The sequence below is a fragment of the Ciconia boyciana genome, chromosome 9, assembly GCF_034638445.1.
Source record: "Ciconia boyciana chromosome 9, ASM3463844v1, whole genome shotgun sequence".
Lineage (NCBI taxonomy): Eukaryota > Metazoa > Chordata > Aves > Ciconiiformes > Ciconiidae > Ciconia > Ciconia boyciana.
This window is the reverse complement of record NC_132942.1, coordinates 7,234,107-7,254,222: the sequence shown is the minus strand read 5'-3', so window position 1 is coordinate 7,254,222 and position 20,116 is coordinate 7,234,107. Positions and strand designations below refer to the sequence as shown.

The following is a 20,116-nucleotide window of genomic DNA, read 5'->3' as shown; positions in this document are numbered from 1 at the left end:
GGCCAGCTGGGGCTGCCTTCCCACCCCCCCAGCAGCACCCACCCGCTGCACAACGCCAGTCCCACCCAGGGCATCTCGCCCTGATGATTTTCCCTTCTTCTGCAAACAAACTACTTACTCCGGCTATCCTTTGGGGAAACTGCTCCAGCTGTGAGCTGATGGGGAGGACGAGCACCAGGCAGCCCCAGTTACGCTCTCCCCTTAAATCCCTTTTGGGAGCGCCCTGGCCCTCCTCCCACTGACCACTGCTCCAGGCTGCACAATGGGAAATCTATGCAGAAATATTTTTCCCACAACGCCTTCCAAATCATACACACAAGCCTGCAATGCTAATAGGCTCAGAGGCATTATTTAGGGAGTTTAATTAACATTTCAAAGTTGCCTGTGCAGGTGGAAGGGGGATCCCCTTCCCTCTGTCCCCACTCCCTCATCTGTCTGTGGAGCAGGTTTTGGAGGAAATCCAGGCAGAGAGGAGCAGAAACGTGGCCAGGTCAGGATGCAGGGGTGCATGCACCTACAGCTGTGACTGTACCCAGGTTGAGCTGTCCCTGGGGAACACAGAGGGAGGTCTGCAGGTCCAAGAATTGACTGCAGCAGCAAGGCAGAGAAGCACAGACCCAGCTCCATGGGATGTTTGCAGCAGCACATCCAACTGTAGCTCCCAGAAGCAAAGTCCTGAGGCTGCCTGCACTTCCCCAGTATTTGGACACCAAGACCCCAGTTGCTGCCCCATTGCATAGAGGCAGCAGCCTTTGATGAAGAGAAGTACCCAAGCAGCCCAAGTGCAGCTTGTAGCAGAGCAGGTAGCAGCACCATCCGTCACTGACCCATCCAGCCTTGCCCTGGGAGCAGGGCTGGGGCCGCAGCTCTCAGCCCAAGCAAAACTTGTGTCGTGGTTTAACCCCAGTCAGCAACTAAGCACCACACAGCTGCTCCCTCACTATCCCCCCCAGCTGGGATGGGGGAGAGAATTGGGAAAAAAAAAGTAAAACCCATGGGTTGAGATAAAGACAGTTTAATAGGACAGCAGAGAAAGAGAAAATAATGATAAAAGAATGTACAAAACAAGTGATGCACGATGCAATTGTTCACCACCCACTGACCAGTGCCCATCCCTGAGGAGCAGTGATCGCTGCCCCCTGGCCAACCCCCCCCAGTTTCTATACTGAGCATGACACCATATGGTATGGAATAGCCCTTTGGCCAGTTGGGGTCAGCTGTCCTGGCTGTGCCCCCTCCCAGCTTCTTGTGCGCCTGGCAGAGCATGGGAAGCTGAAGAGTCCTTGACTAGTGTAAACACTGCTTAGCAAAAACTAAAACATCAGTGCGTTATCACATTATTCTCATACTAAATAAAAACCACAGCACTATACCAGCTACTAGGAAGAAAATTAACTCTATCCCAGACAAAACTAGGACAACCTGCCCCATCCCAGCCCCCTTAGGGTTGCAAGGGTGCAACAAGACCTGAATACACCTCCATAGGGTATGAAATGGGCACCAGGAATGACCCTGACACAGTGCCCCCCTCCTGGGGCACAGCCACAGGGGCTGAGCAGCAGAGTACAAGCAGGGACTGGGGTGAGTCCGGGGCTGGGCTTAAATGGGGGCCCAGGGCTGTGTGGGTGAGGGTCCCAGGTGAGGCTGCTCAGGGCCAGTAAGGCATATAGGTGCCCTCAGGCCCCAGCACAACTGTTCCATAGGGCTGCTGCTAGTAGGGAGAGGGTATGGGGGAAGCTATGGTGTGATCTGGCTGGTCTTCAGCACCTCGGGAGAAGATCACCAAGTCTGGGCTCTGAGGAGAGGCTGGGAGCTAGTGTTCTGGGGTGATGAACTAACTTTGATTTCATTGTAGATAGTACTCAGGCTGAGTCTGCTTACAGTATTTGGGGACAAAAACCTCTTAGATGTAGTTCAGCACATCCTCTAGCCTTTAGCTTGCAAGGAGCAGAGCAAGGGGACGTCAGCCAAGGAAGGATCTAGAGATCTAGAGCGTAGGTGTATACTCTAACCACAAGCCTGTACTGGCTGTAGGGGACAGCCCGATGTCCCCAGTGCACCCTGTGAGCTGCCAGGCTAGCACCTCTGGGGCAGGGGGGCTCAGCACACCATGACACAGCCGGGGCACCGGGAGGAGAGCAGGGCTGTTGTCCTGCACTGCAGCACAGGGTGAACAAAGACGCGCTTGTCACCCACGCTGTCTCACATGAGCGAGGTCTTCAGACACCGACGCCAGCCCAAGGGAACATTGCCCTGAGGGAACAACAGGGCACAAAGGGGCAGCCGGTGCTAGCTGGCCATGAAGGTCTCCCCCTCCTGGGGTGCCTCCAGTTCCCTGGGGGGGCACAGCCCTGTGGCCACATGCCAGTCATCGGGCATGTCACACCCAGCCTGGGGTCCCTGCTACCTGGGACCACCATCTCCCAGGACAGGCAGGGCTGAGCGGCTCAGCTGCTTTGCAGCCCCAGAGAGATGCTCTAGCCAGCGGGTACCACCAGGGCATGGTGGTCTGGAAGGTTACATGCCTGCAGCCTTCAACATCTCGAGGGAGCCCATGATTTTATCTGCTCCTGCTGGTATCAGCCAGAGCACAGACAGCACTGCCCATGGCTCCTGGGGAGCCCTGCCAGCTCCTCCAGCCCTTCTGCAGCTTCTGTGCTGGCTGGGGCAAAGGGTGGTGGTAAAGAAGGAGCGGGGTTAACCGGGCAAGGCAGGGAAGGAAATGGCCTCGGGGCACTGCAGGCAGCGGTGCAGCCTGCCAGGAGCATCTCGGAGACATGCATCTCCACCCATGCCTATGCTGCAAGGTCTTCTCATCCCTGTGTCTGCAGCACGGGAGGGAAGGTTGAGGGGGACAGCGAGCTGCCTCTCCCTAGCTCCCTGTGCCAGCTCGGCTCCTGCCCCACGGGTGCTCCTTGCAGAGCCCTGGCCAGCGCTTTCCCCCTTAAGCAGGCCCTGGGGGGCCAACCCCCCCCCCCCCCTTGGCTTTTGCAGAGAGAGTCAGGGATGGATGTTTCCCAGCCGTGACCAGGGAAGGGGGTGATTTGGTGCGGGCAAAGGTGGCTGGTGGCAGGACCAGCCTGGGAGGCAGCGGGGTACCCTGCACCCCAATGTTCACCAGGAAACCAGGGCGGGGGGGACGGAAGGGGGTGAAATTTCCGCAATTTCAATTGCAATCACCACCACTATCGCCTTGCACTGCGCACGTCACCGCTGCTGGCATGCAGCCCCTGCACACACCAGTGGGGTTTTTCTGCCAAGTGACCCCCTTCCCCACACCCAGGCAGGGCGCTTCTGCGGGCGGCATCAGGTCCCCCTGCATCGTGGGCACCCAAAACTGGGTCTGGCACAGTGGCGAGGGTGGGAGCGCGGCCCTGACTCCGCTGCCATGGCAGGCGGGGACTGGAGGGCTCGTGAGCGGTGACGTCTCGCCAGGAGGAAACAGCTGCACGGCAAGGACGAGCGCACGGCCACAAGTACGCACCGGTGGCCGGCTCTTCCCGCGAGCGCGTCCGGCCAGACCTCGGTGCTGCTCGTAAGTGTGCGCTGGTGTGCGGGGGGACCGTGCTGGCAGGCGAGGGGACGGGGCTGGTGTGCAAAGCCACCGCGATGGCGTGCGAGGGGAGGAAAGCCCTGGCCAGGCGGTGAGCTGTGCAAGCGGAGGCTCCCTCCAAGGGGTGGCTGCAGGGGGGATCCTTGTTTGTTTTTTCCTTTTTCTTTTTTCTGAAAAAGCCTTTTTAACAAAAGCCTGGGGGGCTGCACTGCCGGCGGGTGCTTTTTCGGGTGAGCACAGGCATTGCTGCGGGGCCCATGGGTGTGTCCCGGCCAGGATGCGCCTTAGTCTGTGCCCCGGCGCTGCGGCGGCCGCGGAAACGCCCGTCCCTCCATGCAGGGGTCCGAGCTGGGCTCGGCGGGGGGGATCCCCCTGGTTTGGTACCCACCGAGTTTTGCACAGGCAAACGCACTGTACGACACCCCAGAGGCACAGAGCTCTAGAAGGGCAGAAGGACTTTTCGGCGCTGGGGTGGGGCAGGGGACTTTGGGGACCTCCGCTGCCTCGCAGGGAGGATGGATGCCGCTTTTTTTAACCCGGCGAAGCTCCCTTTCTGCCCCGCGGGCCGGACAATGGGCGGCGGGGCGATGGGTGTGCCATGGCCTTCACCGTGTGCGGCCATGCTGGGAGTGCCCTGCCAAGCAGCGGGCTGCAAAAATAGCTGCCAGGCTCCTGGGGTGAAACCCCTGAGCCCAAAGCCGTGGTAGGGCTGTGGAGAGGCTGGCGGGGTGCACGCTGCCGGGGGGGACAGCGGATTTTTGGGAAGGGTGGGTCATTCTGCAGAGGGGACAGGCTGTGCACATCATTTAGGGTTCCTCATGGCACTTTCTGTCCAGGGACCCCCACAACCCAAATCCCTCCGTCATTTGGGGGGGGCAGGTACATCCCCGTGCCTGGGCTCTGCAGCCTCCAGGTTTCTCCATGTGCCCCACGGATGCGATGTGTTTGTCTGGGCATCCTCCCTGGATTGCCTGCTGGCAGGGCAAGACCTGGGGCTGCTCCCCCAGCCTCTGCAGAGGTGTCAGCAGCGGTGGGGGACAGGGATGGGGCACTGCAGGGACAGGCTGGGGACTGGGTGGGGCCGGGGATTCTCTGCCACTGCTGAGATGAGTTGGGCAGTGTCAGCCCGGCCGCCGCACGCATGGAGCGAGGCAGGAGGGCTGTGCCACACAGGGCTTTCTCCATTCCCTGGAGGGTATGCAGCTTCACGTACAGGCTCCTGAGTGGCATTAAAAGTCTGCATGGGCCGGGGGCTGGGATGCCCTGGCACCCACCCAGCACCCGGCCGCACTGCAGCCCCACTATGCACGGAGCATGCGGGGGCTTTCCCACAGCCAGGAGCTGCGGGGAAGGACGGCCGAGGCTTGCAGCCTCCCCAGCTGAAACAGGAAGGGGAGGTGAAGGCAGCTCTGTTTTTCTGCAAAACTTACTTCCCTCAGCAAGGATGCCCAGAAGGCTTTCTGCATCCAAGTGGGGTGACCCAGCCACAGCAATGGCTGTGGGGCTGGGTCTCCCCCTCCATGCGTGCTCTCACAGGGATGCGGGGCCAAGCCGTGGAAGTTCATACGATTTCTCCTGCTCGCTCCATGGCATGAAATGGAGCTCGGCTGGGGGCAGAAATGCCCCCAGGGCGGCCCCACTGCGCCTTGAGCTTTCCTGCAACGTGTCTCGGAGGGAGGGCGAGTGCTGGAGCTCAGCTGACGCTCAGTGGTTCATTCATGGCCGCGCTCCATTTTCCAGCTGTTTCTCTCCCTCCGTCAGCTTTCGCGGAGCAAATGGCGCTGTCTGGGGACTTTCTCGGGGGGGCGGGGGGGGAGCCCACACCGCAGTGGGTTGCAGCTATAAATGGTGCTAGTGTTAGAAAACAACCTGCAAGTTACCCTGGAAACCCGACTGCATTTCCTGGGCTCCGCTGGGTGTGTGGGACTGATGGCAGCCTTGATTTGGTGCATGGAAACTCAGATAAAGCTGGTGGGACTTCACGGGGGCTGCCCAGCCCCGGAACTATGCAACGGGGCATCCCCAGCAGCTGCTGAAGCTGGGATGGTGCCAGGGCTTGGGGGGCTGCAGGGAGCAGGGGGAGCATTGCGGGGTGCAGCAAGGAGGGTCAGCCCTGCGGAGGATGCTCGGCTCATTTCCACGTATTCAGTGCTTTCTTCCCCTCCCAGTTTCTCTCGGCGCTGGCAGGAAGCTGCGCGGGGGCCCATCTCCGCTGTCCCTGGCCTGCGGGGTCCCCAACTCGGTGCCACACACCGAAGGACCTCAGTTCCAGTGACACAGGGTGGCTGCTGAAGCCCCTCTCCCTAAGCCTCCCCAGCAGCACCCGGCCATCGCCCTCCCGCGGGTACCGCACCCAGCGATGGTTGGCAGCAGCGCCCAAGGGAGGGAGCGAAGCCTCCCTTAACCAACGCAGCCCACAGAGAGGGGGCTTTGGCTCACGTCGGCTTTTCTGTTCCCTCCCGCAGCTCCTCCTTGCCCTCGCTCCGGTGATTTCCAGCTCGGGAAGCCATGGCACCCAAAGGAAAGGTAAAGGCGACCCACACACGGTGGGGATGGGTACCGAGGGTGTCGCAGGGCAGACCCCAGAGCCGGGGCAGTGTCTCCGTTGTGCAGCAAGGATGGTGGTGACGTGCTCGGGACACGATGCTGCCCAGAGCCTGTTTACATTCCTGCCTCTCCAGCCAGCGCCGTCTGGATGTGATGCAGATGGGGGAAGTGCTGGGGCGGGGAGAGCAGGGACAGCGAGGAGCAAAAATCCTTTTGGGACCACAGTGGGATGGGGGAGAGAAGTGGGGCTGTGGGAAGGGGAGGAGAAGAGACATTGCACTGGGGATTTGGGCTTTTGCTGGAGAGAAACCCCGCTTGTGCCTGAGCCCGCTGCAAGGGGTGCAGCCCCGCTTTGGCCTCTCCCTCCCAGCCTGGATTTCTCCCCGCTCCGAGCGAGGGCTGGCGCAATGTGGCAGCTGGGTGAGCAGGTGCTCCCTCGCAGCCAGGAAAACATCTCGGCGTGGGTGGAAAACCCTGCCTCGGTGGGCAGCTGTGGCTGGCAGGGTACAGCCTGCCTGCACTGTGCTAGGCAGGGGAGGAGTCCAAGTCCAAAGCCTCCTTTCTCCGCTGCTCGGGGCCGGGCTCTGCTTTCCATTCCCTCGAGAAATCAAGTAATCATTGCCTCGAGCCCAATTACCTGTGGCTTCCTGCCCAGCCGAGGGGGTGGTTGCCTCTGGGTGGGGAAACTGAGGCACAGCGTGGGTGAGCATCCCCCTTGCAGTGGTCCAGGACCCCGAGCAGCCATGCAGTGGGAGAGAGCGAAGCCACGCTGGGAATTTTGCTTCTGCCCTCTCAGCTTCAGCCTGGATTATTTTTAGCTGGGAGGTCCCAGGCAGGCCGGGATGACTCAGAGGCCGGAGGCGGGGAGGCGGGGGGGCCCCGGCAGCTGAAATGGGGGATGGAACGGGGGATGGGGGTGTGAGGAGGGCGCAGCAGGCAGGATGCTGGTTCCCTCCCGAGTGATGCTTCTGCACCTCCCTGGGGCTCGTTCCCACAAGAGTGCAGGGAGCGTGGGGCAATGCACAGCACTGAGCTCCCACCGCAGTTTCTCTTGCCCCCGCCACGGCAGCACTGCGGCAAGGCAGGCAGCTCGTTTTGCGATGGCTCAGCAGGCAGGAACACGGCCCTGCTCCTCCTCCCCATTTAGCCCGAGCCAACGTCTTGTCTCCCATCACCACCCGTGCGACCCCAGCACCTTCCAGCCACCCTCATCGCCTCCTGCTGCCTCCAGGCACCTCCTTTGCCCTGCGACTCCTTATTTATGTCTCCGCAAGGCATGTGTGTGGGCAGCAGCTTGCACCGAGCCAGGAGGGTCTGGGAGCTGCCGGGAAGCGGGGCTAAATCCAGCTCTCCAGATGAATCACCTGCAATACGATCCGACCCTGTGCCTGCCCGGCTCCCTCGAAGGGCAGCGTCTCCTTTTACCCGACCTGGTCCCCACCACGTGGGACACCAGTGCCAGCAGCTCCTCCCGAGAGGGCCTGTGGGATGTGCCCAGCCTGGACTGGTTTCTCTCTGGAAAATGGGGGTACAGAGGCCAGCAGTGTGAGATGCACAGCGGAGCTGTTGTGCCGCAGCGCTGGGATGGGACCCAGGGGAGTCACGGGTACCCCGTGTCCGTCCCCTTGGGTTCATTCCTGGAGGCACTTGCTGGGTCAGGGATGCTGGCACTGGTGCTGCCTGCCTGATGCCCATCTTCTCTGGGGACATTTCAGCTTTAGATGCCCACGCTGGCAACAGCCCTGGGCATTCGTAGAGCTCTCTGGGACTTTAAACGAGCCCTGCAGCAGTTCCTGAGCAATGAAGCTATGGGAGGTGTATGCACCCAGCTGGCACATGGTACAAGCAGGGCCACAGGAGGATGCTCAGTTTCCCAGGGTGCTGACACAGCTGAGAGCCTGTCACGTGTGGAGGGGAAGCCCAGTCCCTGCTTTTTCCTGAGGTCTCTGTTTGGGGGTGTTGCTCCTGGGCTTCCCGTTTTGCAGCCTGGAAGTGCAGAGGAGCAGACAGAAGTGGATCATGCCAACCCCCAGGATTTCTCAGGCTCCCAGGAAAGTCTTTCCTTGTATCCAAGATCTCTGCTCCAACCCCTCGCCCCAGCCTGGGCCCTGCGGAGCACACGCTGGGGCAGGACAAGCTGTTGGCAGCTCTGGCACTTCCTCAGTGCTTTCCGCTTAGCAGCCCATGATGATTTTGTGTCTGTAAATGTGTCTCCTCGCTTGGAGACCATGCAGAGCTTGGCATCCTCAGCATCCAGAGGGTTTCCCTGCTCGCAACAGGCGGTAGGAAAATTACTTCCTTCATCGCTCCCAATCGACCCCCCCATAACTCCCTTTGGCCCGGCTGTGTTGCAGGGGGATCGCCCTGGTCCTTCCATGCCTTCCCCTGCATTCAGGGTGTCCAACCCTGCCGTGGGGTCTCCCCTTTTCCTGCTGAACCCCCCAGATGGAGCTGGGAACCCAAATGTGCTCAAGAAACCTCCCTTCAAACCACCAGCTTTTCCTGGCACGCCGCGGAGGGTGGTATCCAGCATAAACACAGGGCACAAGCAGCAGAGAGCGATGCCAGCGAGATACGAGAGGGAAGGCAGTGTACTCCAGTGACCCGGCATGCAAACAATATGCACGGCAGGGAGAGCAAACAGGAAAGGAAAGAGCTGAGGAGAAGAACAAGTGTTTATGTTTGAGGCTGAGTTTGCCTTCGGGCAGCCCCGAGCGGGAGCAGATCTCACCCCAATCCTGCTGAGCTTCGACTTTTCCTTCCCCCGTCCTGCTGGGGTCTGCTCCTTCCCCTTTCACCTTCTCGCCTCCTTTCCCCTAGGTCTACCGGGGGTCAGTGAAGGATTTCCCAGGCTTCGATGCCAGCCAGGATGCGGAGGCCTTGTACAATGCCATGAAGGGATTTGGTATGGATGCTCCTCCAGACTGTCACCCCAGGGCCACCCTCATGTCCCCTATTCCTTCAGTTGACTCTTGCATGGCTGGGCATCCTGCATCGCCTCCCCTTTCAGCCGCCTGTCTGCTTTAGCAGCGTGCCAGGACCTCTCCTGGCTCCCCTTTCCTCCCAGGAGCCAGCTCGGCTCTGCTTCTCCTCCCGGCCCTGAGTCAGAAGCAGCTTTGGGCACGGCAAGATGGCTATGATGAGCCCCACCGTGGGGGGTGAGACCCAGCCATAGGGCTAAACACCACTGCCCGGCTTTCCCACAGGCAGCGACAAGGAGGCCATCCTCGACCTCATCACGTCCAGAAGCAACAAGCAGCGAGTGGAGATCTGCCAAGCCTACAAGTCCCTCTACGGGAAGGTAACAGCCAGAAACGCTGCCCAGCCCATGCCCACACCGCTCCCTGGCCACGCTCAGAGATGCTGTGGAGCAAACGGTCCCCCAGCCCCTTTCTTCCCCTCCACCAGGACCTCATCGCAGACCTCAAGTATGAGCTGACAGGGAAGTTTGAGCGGCTGATCGTGAGCCTGATGCGGCCCCCAGCTTACAGCGATGCCAAGGAGATCAAAGATGCCATCGCGGTAAGGGGTGGGCAGCCCCCCCCGGGACCCCTCCAAGGACGTCCCGGCCGGCCCCGCCATTCATGGGGCTGCGTCTCTGCCCACAGGGCATCGGCACGGATGAGAAGTGCCTTATCGAGATCCTCGCCTCCCGCACCAACCAGGAGATCCACGACCTGGTGGCCGCCTACAAAGACGGTGAGGGCTGGGGAAGGGCAGGGGCTGCCCTGTGTCCCCTCCAGCCAGGACAAGGGGCAGAGTTAAGGGGATCCAGCTCTCCAGGCTCTGACCTCTCCCTCTTCCACCAGCCTACGAGAGAGACCTGGAGGCTGACATAGTTGGAGACACATCGGGCCACTTCAAGAAGATGCTTGTCGTTCTGCTTCAGGTATGTCCGTCTGTCCAGCGTCCACAGGCAGTGGGTGCCTGAGCCCGGCAGGGCTGAGCCTGTCTCTGTCCCGCAGGGCACCAGAGAGGAGGATGACGTGGTGAGTGAGGACCTGGTGGAGCAGGATGCCAAGGTGAGGCTTGGCGGGTGGCTGGGATGGGTGGCATCCAGGCAGGGACGGGGGCTGGTGGCACTGGGACCATGCAGACCTAGGGCTGTGAAGGGTGGGTGGGTGCTGAGGGCGCCCATGCTTGGGCAGAGCCCCACGTGAGCAGCACCCTGGCTCAGGCTCTGCCACCTTTCCCATCCCACAAGGACCTGCTGGAAGCTGGCGAGATGAAATGGGGCACGGACGAGGCCCAGTTCATCTACATCCTTGGCCGGCGAAGCAAGCAGCACCTCCGCCTGGGTGAGCATCTCCTGCGAGCTTGGGGCTGGGCTCGAAGGTATCTTGGCAGCTTCTCCAGGCATCATCTCACTCTTGTCCCGCAGTCTTTGATGAGTACCTGAAGATTTCTGGGAAGCCAATCGAGAGGAGCATCCGGGGAGAGCTCTCCGGTGACTTCGAGAAGCTGATGCTGGCCGTGGGTATGTCAGCCCCCGTGTGGGGGGTGATGCGAAAACATGCCGCTGGCCTTGCTGGGGTGGAAGGGCTCAGTGCAAGAGCCAGCAGGGTGGGGGTTGCGGCTGTGCCTGGTTTTAGGGAGCTCAGGGAGGCTCCTTCAGGGCTGAATGTGGTGCCCGAGGGGCACGGGTGCTCATAGGCCAGGGTGCTGGCAAAGCTGAGTGCCAGCATCCCTCACCATGCCTCTATTTCCCGCAGTTAAGTGCATCAGAAGCACTGCAGAGTATTTTGCTGAAAGGCTCTACAAGGCCATGAAGGTAAGTGGATCATCTCTTCTTCAGGGGGTCCCCCTGCAGCATCACGGGGAGCCAGCCAGAGGACAGGTCCCCTTGCCGCAGGGTGCTGCTGGAGGGCAGGCTGATGCAGGTCCATGAAGACAGGACCTATGTGACCTGGGGTCTCTGCTCTTCCCTCCAAAGGAGTTATTCCTTCAGACCCAGGGCTGGGTAGAAATCTGATAGAGGATCGCAGATGTGATGGGCTGAGCAGGGTTGCTTGGCCATCCCAGGCTTGATGCGGGGGCTCCTCCGTTGCAGGGGCTGGGCACGAGAGACAACACGCTGATCCGCATCATGGTGTCCCGCAGCGAGATTGACATGCTGGACATCCGCGAGGTGTTCAGGACCAAGTATGAGAAATCTCTCTACAACATGATAAAGGTAAGTGCTGGGGGTCCCTGGTCACCCTCTGAGCAGCTGCTAGTGCTGCCTTCCTCGTGATGCCAGCGCCCACGGGAGGGCTGAGCCCTGTCCCAGCCACCCTGTGCCGGGTGTCCATCTCTGGCTCAGGGAGACCCTTCTCCACGCGCCCATCCCATGGCACTACCTTGACCCTCCCTGCTGCATCGTTCTCCATCTCCGTCTGTCTTTCCAGGAGGACACCTCTGGGGAGTACAAGAAGGCGCTGCTGAAGCTGTGCGGAGGGGACGATGAGTAAGACCGCCTGTCACCCCATTTGTCCCTCTTCATCCACATGGTGCTGGGTACAAATCTCCGGGTCAGAGCCTGGTGGAGCACCTGGACTGGCAGCACCTGCAGTGACAGCGGTTCGGTACGGGGGCCCCTGCGGCCCCTCTGCATGGCCAACCACGATGCCATGGTCCTTTCTTGGCATGTAGCAGCCCCACAGGGCAGAGACAAACACCTGGAGGGAAGATGCTCCGGTGGGGGCGGTTGGGATTTACCACCCACTTCCCCCCATTCCCACCCAGCCCCACAGCAAGCACCCAGCTCCTGCCCCCATGCCCGGCACCCGGTGGGTACAAACCCCCCGTGGAGGGGCAGGATAGGGCGCGGGGCCGGGCGGGGGGTCGCTGCTGGTGGGGCGCAGGGTCCCCACGGCTCACTGTCCCCTGTCCTTGCCCTCCCGTTGCAGTGCTGCAGGTGAGTTCTTCCCCGAGGCGGCGCAGGTGGCCTATCGGATGTGGGAGCTTAGCGCGGTGGCCAAAGTAGAGGTCAGCACCCCCCAGCCCCCCGTACCCCCACTCTGCTCCCTGCCAGCTTGGGACCCCCGGCTGCTCCTCTCTGCCATGGGGCATGGCCAGCCCCACACCTCCGCTCTGCCTCTTGCTCCGCAGCTTCTCTTGACGCCATTCTCCGGTTTTGGGGCACAAGGCTGGCGGGACGTAACCCCGGCAGGGCTGGCCGTCCCCCGCGGGCTCCACTAACCCCCTCCTCTGAGGCCTCCCTCCCTCGGGCTGGCAGGCCCTGCATGTCTGTGCAACGCATCACATGCAGCCCTGGCTCCGGTGCCCGCTGGAGACCTCCTGGTCCCTGGGGCAGCCCACCCCAATGCCAAGGCTGGCTGGGGCACGGCCGTGCCATGGGGAGCCGGAGGCACCCACAAAAGGGTGCTTTGGGATGTGCAGAAAAGGCACCCTGAGCCCTACGTGCATGGGGAGGGCAGGGATGTGCTGGGAGCTGTAAGGACGCAGAAGGGTAAAATTACAGGGCAGGAGCGGGCACCCTTTCAGCGCCTCCTCTTCTGGCTCTCAGCTGATGCGGCCAGCCCCGGCCGAGGTGTCCCAGCACTAGGGGAGGCGGGTATAACACCCAGCAGGACACCAAGACTCCAGGGACTGTCTGTGGCTGTCTTCTCCCCGCTCTCTGCTGGCCTGGCTATGGTTTGCCCCTTGATGGAAGGGGTGACAGTGGCGGCGACATACTCACTGAGCCCCAGGTGCTTGCACTAACACAAGAGCTGCTTTGGCCTCGGCTTGCCGGGTGGCACCTGCCCTCCCTCCCTCCCTCCCTCCCTCTCTCCCTCCCTCCCTCCATCCCACCCACCTGGGGGATGAACCCAAACCCCTCTGTGCATCCACAGCTGCGAGGAACCGTGCAGCCCGCAGGAGGCTTCAACCATGACGGGGATGCGCAGGTGCTGAGGAAGGCGATGAAGGGCTTGGGTAAGCAGGGGCCACATGCCCAGCCCCTTCCTGCTGCTCCTCAACAGCTCCTGGGGCAGAAAACCCACCCTGGCCCACGCAGGGCTGCGTGAAAGCCCCGGGGGGAATAAAGAGATGGTTTTGGAGCTGTGGGAGCTCTCCCTTCCCCACCTCCCCAGTTTGTGGGGGTGGGGGTGGCGATGTGCCCGCGGTCAGGGGTGACACGGTGTGGCTTTGCTGGCCCCCTTGGCTCTCCCCAGCATCACTGTCATCATTGCAGGCACGGACGAAGGGGCCATCATCGAGGTGGTGACACAGAGGAGCAACGCCCAGCGGCAGCAGATCCTAAAGGCTTACAAGGCTCACTACGGCAGGGTACTGCCGGCCCCCACTCCCACCCTGCTCCTTCCTTCTGCCCGCATCCTGTCCCCTCCCACGCGGAGATCTGCCCCTCGCTGAAAACAATCCTGCCCAGGGAGCGGTGGGCAGCCAGGACACCCCGATTTGTCCTGGCACGACTCCCCGCAGGAAGAACAAGTTGTCAAAGCAGCCTCCTGCTCTGGGTGCACCACCAGCCCGAGGGGAGGCTGTCCCTTCCCCTTCGCTTGCCCCGTCCTCGGTCCTGCACAGAGGACTCCAGAGCCAGGATCTCCCCAGAGCCACCCCCCAAAATGTGACCTTAAACCACCCCAAAGGTCTTCCCAGATGTCTCCCACGTCCACGCTCTTCTCCCCTGTTTTCTCCCTGGTGTTGCCTCGGCTGGTCCGTCCCTGCGGAAGGAGCCGGGGGCTGAACCCTCAAATGCTTTTGCAGGACCTGATGGCAGACCTGAAATCTGAGCTGTCAGGCAGCTTGGCCAAGCTGATCCTCGGGCTCATGCTGACGCCACCGCAGTACGATGCCAAGCAGCTGAGGAAGGCCATAGAGGTAACTGCCACGTTGGTGGTATCAGCTTCAGCATGTGAGGACGAGGCGGTTTTCGCTGTGGTTGTACCTGCACCGCCGGCGGCCCAGGGTTGTGAGTGCACCCCAGCTTCACACACCCCCAGGCTCTCGTCTCCTACAGAGAAGGAAAGCAGAGCAGAAAGCACCAGGACAAAGACCTGGTTTGCACTCAAGATCTGCTGGGAGCCCAGTTTGGCCTCTTTGCAGCCCAGCATGCTCTAGCCAGCTTGTACACAAAGCCTCTCAGGGAGGTCTCATCCCACACTGCTCTACAGAGCATCTCCACGTTGCAGGAGCAGTGCCCTGCCAGGCACAGGCAGCCACAGGAGACCCAGGGTAGGGGCAAACCAGTGGCGTACAGCACTATACACCAGTCACACCAGTTGGGACCCCACTAGCAGCACACTTGGACACTTTTGTGCTGGTTTCTACCAGCCCTTGGGGCCGTTTGCTGGACATGGACTTCTGGCACGTGGTAGCCCTGGGGTTAGAGCAGCCCCTCCTTGGCTGGCACTGGTGGGGCGATGCTGTCATGTCCCCGTCCAGAGCTGGCACCCGCAGCACCCCACCACACCGCTCTCTTCCAGGGGGCCGGCACAGACGAGAGCGTCCTCATCGAAATCATGGCCACACGGAACAACCAGGAGATTGCAGCTATCAACAAGGCGTATCAGGAAGGTACGGCACAGGAGGGATGTGGGGAGCACCCACGTCCTGGGCACGGACCGCGTTTAACGCTGTACGAGGCCCTTTCCAGAGCTCAGGGTACAGTTTTTGTCTCTGGGTTGGGTCCATGGCTTGGTGCTGTGAAGGTCTATTAGTCCCTCCAGGCAAGAGCAGCTCTTCCCCAGGTCCAACACCTTATTAAAGAGAAGTGGAAACCTGGGATGAGGCTGGCAGGAGTCCTCAAATCCATCCTGTGATTTCTCACACCCCCAGACCCTGCACTTCTCTTTCCTTTCCATCCATGCCCCCTTCTCCCTAGGGAACAAGAGCTGCAAGCTCCAGGTTAAATCCCCAGCCTCTTCTGCCCCAGAGAGCCCAGGGTTTTAAACAGATGGTCACCCCCAGCAGAGCGCTGGTCCTGGCCTCTCTCCATGTCACAGTGACATGCCCCAGCTCTGCCACCAATGTCTCCTCCCCTGAGAGCTCTTTTGCAGTGATCCCTTTCCCTCGGGAGCACCTAGAGCAAGAGGCTGTGCTCGTGCCCAGGGCATCAGAGCTGCTGGGGTGATCCCCTCCTCCCCAGGCCTGAAAATAGCAGATGGAGGCATCTGCTTCAGCCATGCAAAGGCTGGAGGATGGCCACCACCATCCGCAGTCCCCATGGGGATCACGGGCACAACAGGCACTGGTGGGTGGGAAGCAGAGCTGAAGGCAGGGCACAGGGCTCAGCCATCTGCCTTCTCCACAGCCTACCACAAGCGCCTGGAAGATGACCTGAGCTCCGACACATCAGGGCATTTCAAGAGGATTCTCGTCTCCCTGGCTCTGGTAAGGGCAGCTCTCTCACTGGGGATTGTCCCCTCCCTGCTGCAGGCAGCGGTGGGAGTCTATGAGGATGGTGGCTATGGAGAAGACAGAGCATCACTGCCTGGCTGGGCAGCACTGCTGGACCCTGTCTGCCATCCCCTCGCTTGGGGCTCTCCCGGGAGATGTCCTCTCCCCAGCTCCATGATTTTTGTATTGAACCACAGGGCAACCGCGACGAAGGACCAGAGAACCTCACACAGGCGCATGAAGATGCCAAGGTAAGAACCGTACTGGCAGTGCTGTTACAGGCTCTGCATAAAAAAAAAATGAGGATGTTGCATCCCCTGGTCTGGAAATGGCATCCTCAGGGAAGCAAATGCTGCTGGGGCAGGGTCTCTGTAAGCAGAGGGAGATGCCAGGTGAAGTGACACCCTTGGAGGTAAAGCTCCCAGGCCTGATTTCTGATGCCCTGGGCTCTGCTGCTCCATGCACGGGGAAGCTGCAAACCATGAGAGCAGCCCCGAGGTCCAGCCCTGGGGAGCTCCCACCCAGAGGCTGCAGCATTTCTTGTGCAGATCTGCCACTTTGGGGTCTGGCAACACACACTGCTGCTGAAATCTGGCATTTGAGCTTCAAAGGCAGCTTTGGGCTGGTCTGCAGGAGCCCCCCACCTCTTCGTGTTGTGCATGGGGCAGCCCTGAAGCCTAAGCTGCTTTTCACCCTGCCAGCGCGCCGGCATGCCAGCCCCAGCCCTCAAACCATTGCCTCATCTATACTGGGCTGCGGTGAGCCAGGACTGGAGGGGCAAGGCTGAGCAGCCAGAAACAGTGCAGGGGGTGCTGGGGCCCCATTGCCTGGCTCAGCTCCTGGTCCCAGGAGACCTGTGATCCTCGGGCTTGTGCACCTTGGCCTCCTGCTCCTTTGGGCCAAGTCTTTTCTGAAAGGGGCCTGGAAGCTCGGTGCGAGGCCAAACGCAAGCTCTCGCTCGGCTGTCCTGCCCCAGCACCGCTTGCTCCTACGCATGCCGGCAGCACGCAGACGCGCAGCTCTCCCAGCAGGGCCGCTGCCGGCAGAGGGAGCGGATGCTGCGCTGCCTGCACCCCGCCGCATGCACTGCCGCTCGCCTTGACCTGCTGCAGAGAAAGAGAGAGCCAGGGGTGACAAACACAGGGACGAGCCAGCCGGGCGGCAGCTGGCCTGGCACCACGCTGTATTTTGTCAGCAAAGCTGCCCTTCCCCTCCTCCCGCTGCCTGCGCCTGGCAGAGGTGGGCAGGCTGGTGCGAGCCAGCCTGGGACCAGGCAAGGATGCTCCCCAAGGAGCAACGAGCTGGGACTTAAGCCCCAGGGTGGGGGGCTCACTTTGCTTGGCTTTGGCCACCCCCTGTCCCAGCTAGCAGTGTAGGGGCTAAACTGGAGGAGGACACAGGTCCTAAGATCAGGCCCACTCGCAGGGAAGAAGGGGAGCTGGAGACCAGGTCATTTTGGGGGATTTTGCTAGACTTCCCTTGCTTTGTCAGGGAAGGATAAAGGTTGAGCAGCACCTTCTGACCTTGTTGTCTTCCTGTCTCTCTCTTTCTCTCCACCAGGTTGTTGCTGAGACCCTGGTGAGTGTCTGCCCTTTCGCTCCTCAGCCTTCTGCATGTTTGAGGGGATGCTGCAGTCCTCGGGTGCAGGGCTGGGGCCAGGAATAGCAGCACCATGTGCCAGGCTCCTCTGACTGCATGGGCTGTGCTCGCTTGCTTGGGGCTCCAGGGTCCTTGTGTCAGGATGGGTGGCAAGGGGACAGATGAGACCTGCACGAGGGCAGGAGAGAGAGAAAGCCACCTTCCTGGCCTTGGGAGGGCTGGGGACCAATCCTGCCCGCTACCTGCATGCAGGACCCGTGTTCCTGCCAGCGTGGGACTCAGGGCTGGCTTCCCTGGCTCACCACAAGTGGGAATTGGGGAAGCGGAGACTTTCTACTGCAATAGCCTGATGGATGTGATGAGTACAGCCTCCCCGCTGAGCCCCACAGCAGGGGTGGCAGCCGTGTGAGCTGTAGGCAGCACTGCTGCAGCCCAGGGTGGAGGCTGGCTCCTGTGTCTGGCAGCTCTGAATTCCCTATTCAATATTGGTCACCCCCAAAACACCATCCCCCAAAAGACAAAAAAAGTCTTAACCATGAGCATTGCACAGGATTTTTCGTAAAAACCGGAAACCATCTTTTCTCAGAGGTAGTGTGTGAGTGTGCAGCTGTGCACCCTCACATCCATGCATAAGAAATGCCTTTTTTGGCCAAAAAAAATCTGTTCTCCTGCTCATGAGAGGCCACTCTCTTTGCAAGAGGGTGTTCAGGACTGGCTGTCCCAGGAAGAGCTGTTTGACATCTTTGCCCCTCTCCGCTACGCCCGTCCCCCTGTCCCCCTCTTCACTCTCAGTTGCTCTTTCAGAAACTTGCTGACGTCTCCAGCAACGACTCCAGCGAATCCCTGGAGACTCGCTTCCTCAGCATCCTCTGCACCCGCAGCTACCCCCACCTCCGCAGAGGTACGACCATGTTTCTGCATCACTGCTGGACCCTCAGCTGCGACACAAGTGCTTTGATTTGGGCTGGATAGGACTCCTGGGCAGCAGGAGGTTGGGGTGGCCCTGTTTCCCCAGTGGTGGGAGGAGATGGCATTTGGGGTGGCTGGTTGAGGTCACCCAAGCCTGCTCCGGTCCCATCTGGTCCAGAAGTCTCCATGGTTGAGGCTCGGGTCTCCTGGGTGCCCAGGGCTGGGATGGAGCGGCTCGGCAGTGACCCTCTCCTCTCCCCCATCCCCAGTGTTTCAGGAGTTCATCAAAATGACCAACCACGACGTGGAGCATGCCATCAGGAAGCGGATGTCGGGAGACGTGAGGGACGCCTTCTTGGCCATCGGTCAGTGCCTGGCGGGTGCTCCCTCGGGGCCGGGCTCCCTGGAGGGCAGGCAGCCCCTTCGCCTGCCTCTGCCAAGGCAACGTGAGGGCAGATTCCTGCTGCCTTTGGGCCATGGAGACTCCCAGCGTGGCGTGGGGTCAGGGCATTTATAGGGCGTCCTATGGGGCCAAGCCTGCACCCTGTACCAAGGAGGGTTTGCAGCTGACCCAACGGGTGGCAGAGCTCCTTGCTGCGACGTGTCCCCTGGGTGCCGTGAGCCAGGAGCCCACCTTCTCTCCCCTCTATGTGTTGCAGTCCGAAGCGTGAAGAACAAGCCGGCCTTCTTCGCTGACAAGCTCTACAAGTCCATGAAGGTGCAGACGGGCTCTCCTGGGGCTGGGCTGTGGGAGGGGGCTATGGTGGGCAGACGCCCTTTGGGACTCTCTGACTTAACCCCGCAGCAGCAATGGGGTTTGGCCCCTGGCTGTCCCCAACAGAGCAGTGCAGGGCTGAGCTCAAATACTGCATCAGCTTTCTGGGGTTAGCAGGGGACACGGCAGGCTTGTGTCTTGCCGGCAGTAGGCCCAGCACATGTCCAAGAGGAGATCCGTAGCTTGGACTGTGCTGGAGATGCCGGGAGGGTCCCTGAGCCCCAGTCCCTCCGGCGTTATTTGTTCAAGCTCCCCTTTGCAGGGTGCCGGCACGGATGAGAGGACCCTCACCCGGATCATGATTTCCCGGAGCGAGATCGACCTGTTGAACATCCGGGACAACTTCATAGACCTGTTTGACAAATCGCTGCACCACATGATCGAGGTGAGGAGACGTGGATGTCCCTCTCTGGTTTGTCACCTTGTCTGGCTGAGCACTGGCCATGAGCCCTGCAGGGACCCAAGCTGTGAGCGGTGCCGTGAGCGGCACAGGGGCTGAGCATCGCCTGGGGAGGGGGAACCCGCCCCAGCCAGCCCCGGCGCTGGCAGGTCTGGCCGTAGAGGGGATGTGCCGACATCTTCCACTGCTGCGCGGGATGCCTGCAGGGTGGCAGGGCATGGAGCTATGCCTTCCCCGTGCCCAGCGCCTTGAACTGGACTTCTCCCGGGCAGGCACCAGTAGGCAGTTCTCTGACACGGGTCTCCCTCTTGCAGAAGGACACCTCTGGAGACTACTGCAAGGCTCTGCTGGCCCTGTGCGGGGGGGACGACTAGGCGGCCACGGGAGCCCCTTCTTCGTGTCTGAGCCAGCACACGCGCACCCACCGCCTTGATGTCACTGCAGCTTTGGGGGCTTCGGGGGACGCTCGGTTCCCTGCAGAGGACGACTCACTTTGCGCTGGAAAGCAGCACCACATTGCAAGCGGGGGAGTCTCGGGGAGGGGAGCGGAGGAGTCTGGGTAGGGGGATTATTGTCTGTCTTGGTGCAAAATAATTCATACCCAAACATGCCACTAACCCAGGAATTTACCCAGATGGAAAAGACAATTTTAAATCTCTTAAATAAAACCCTACTGTTGCTGACCCTGGGGCAAGAGCGGTCGATTTATTGGGGCAGGTTTGGGTGGGACTGAGCCCGTGCTGAGGAGTCTTAGTGTCTCCTTGCTCCTGCAGGCAAATGCAGGCAGGAGCCCTGCCCCAGCCCCTGGGAGGGCCCTGGAGACCCCGAAGCCCCTCTGAGCAGCACCGCAGGGTCCCCCACTGCTGAGAAAGGGGCTGGAAACACGTCTGGGGCTGGCAGCAGCGCGTGGATTTCACCCAGAGCTTCACTTCATGCCTCTGAAAACCCCCGGCAGGGTTCGTGCCATTGCGTGGATGATGCTTTTATAAAA

General features: G+C 60.9%; 1 protein-coding gene across 1 annotated transcript; it reads left to right on the top strand.

Annotated features, from left to right (window-relative positions):
• Positions 1–3,376: 3,376 nt before the first annotated feature.
• On the top strand, positions 3,377–19,754 carry ANXA6 (annexin A6). Its single transcript, XM_072873675.1, has 25 exons — positions 3,377–3,535; positions 6,019–6,079; positions 8,921–9,005; positions 9,307–9,401; positions 9,509–9,622; positions 9,709–9,799; positions 9,910–9,989; positions 10,066–10,122; positions 10,305–10,398; positions 10,482–10,577; positions 10,813–10,871; positions 11,151–11,273; positions 11,488–11,546; positions 11,989–12,067; positions 12,937–13,018; positions 13,278–13,372; positions 13,811–13,924; positions 14,530–14,620; positions 15,357–15,436; positions 15,640–15,693; positions 17,846–17,942; positions 18,220–18,315; positions 18,610–18,668; positions 18,988–19,110; positions 19,440–19,754. Exons 2-25 carry the CDS (start codon positions 6,062–6,064, stop codon positions 19,497–19,499), a joined length of 2,001 nt encoding a protein of 666 aa, XP_072729776.1. The 5' UTR covers positions 3,377–3,535; positions 6,019–6,061; the 3' UTR covers positions 19,500–19,754.
• The last annotated feature ends 362 nt before the right edge of the window (positions 19,755–20,116 follow it).

Bases quoted from the DNA above. Each gene is read 5' to 3' on its own strand.
- ANXA6 (XM_072873675.1), top strand. The intron at 10,399-10,481 runs GTGAGCATCTCC...CTTGTCCCGCAG, and splicing joins CAAGCAGCACCTCCGCCTGG to TCTTTGATGAGTACCTGAAG. The intron at 10,872-11,150 runs GTAAGTGGATCA...CCTCCGTTGCAG, and splicing joins GGCTCTACAAGGCCATGAAG to GGGCTGGGCACGAGAGACAA.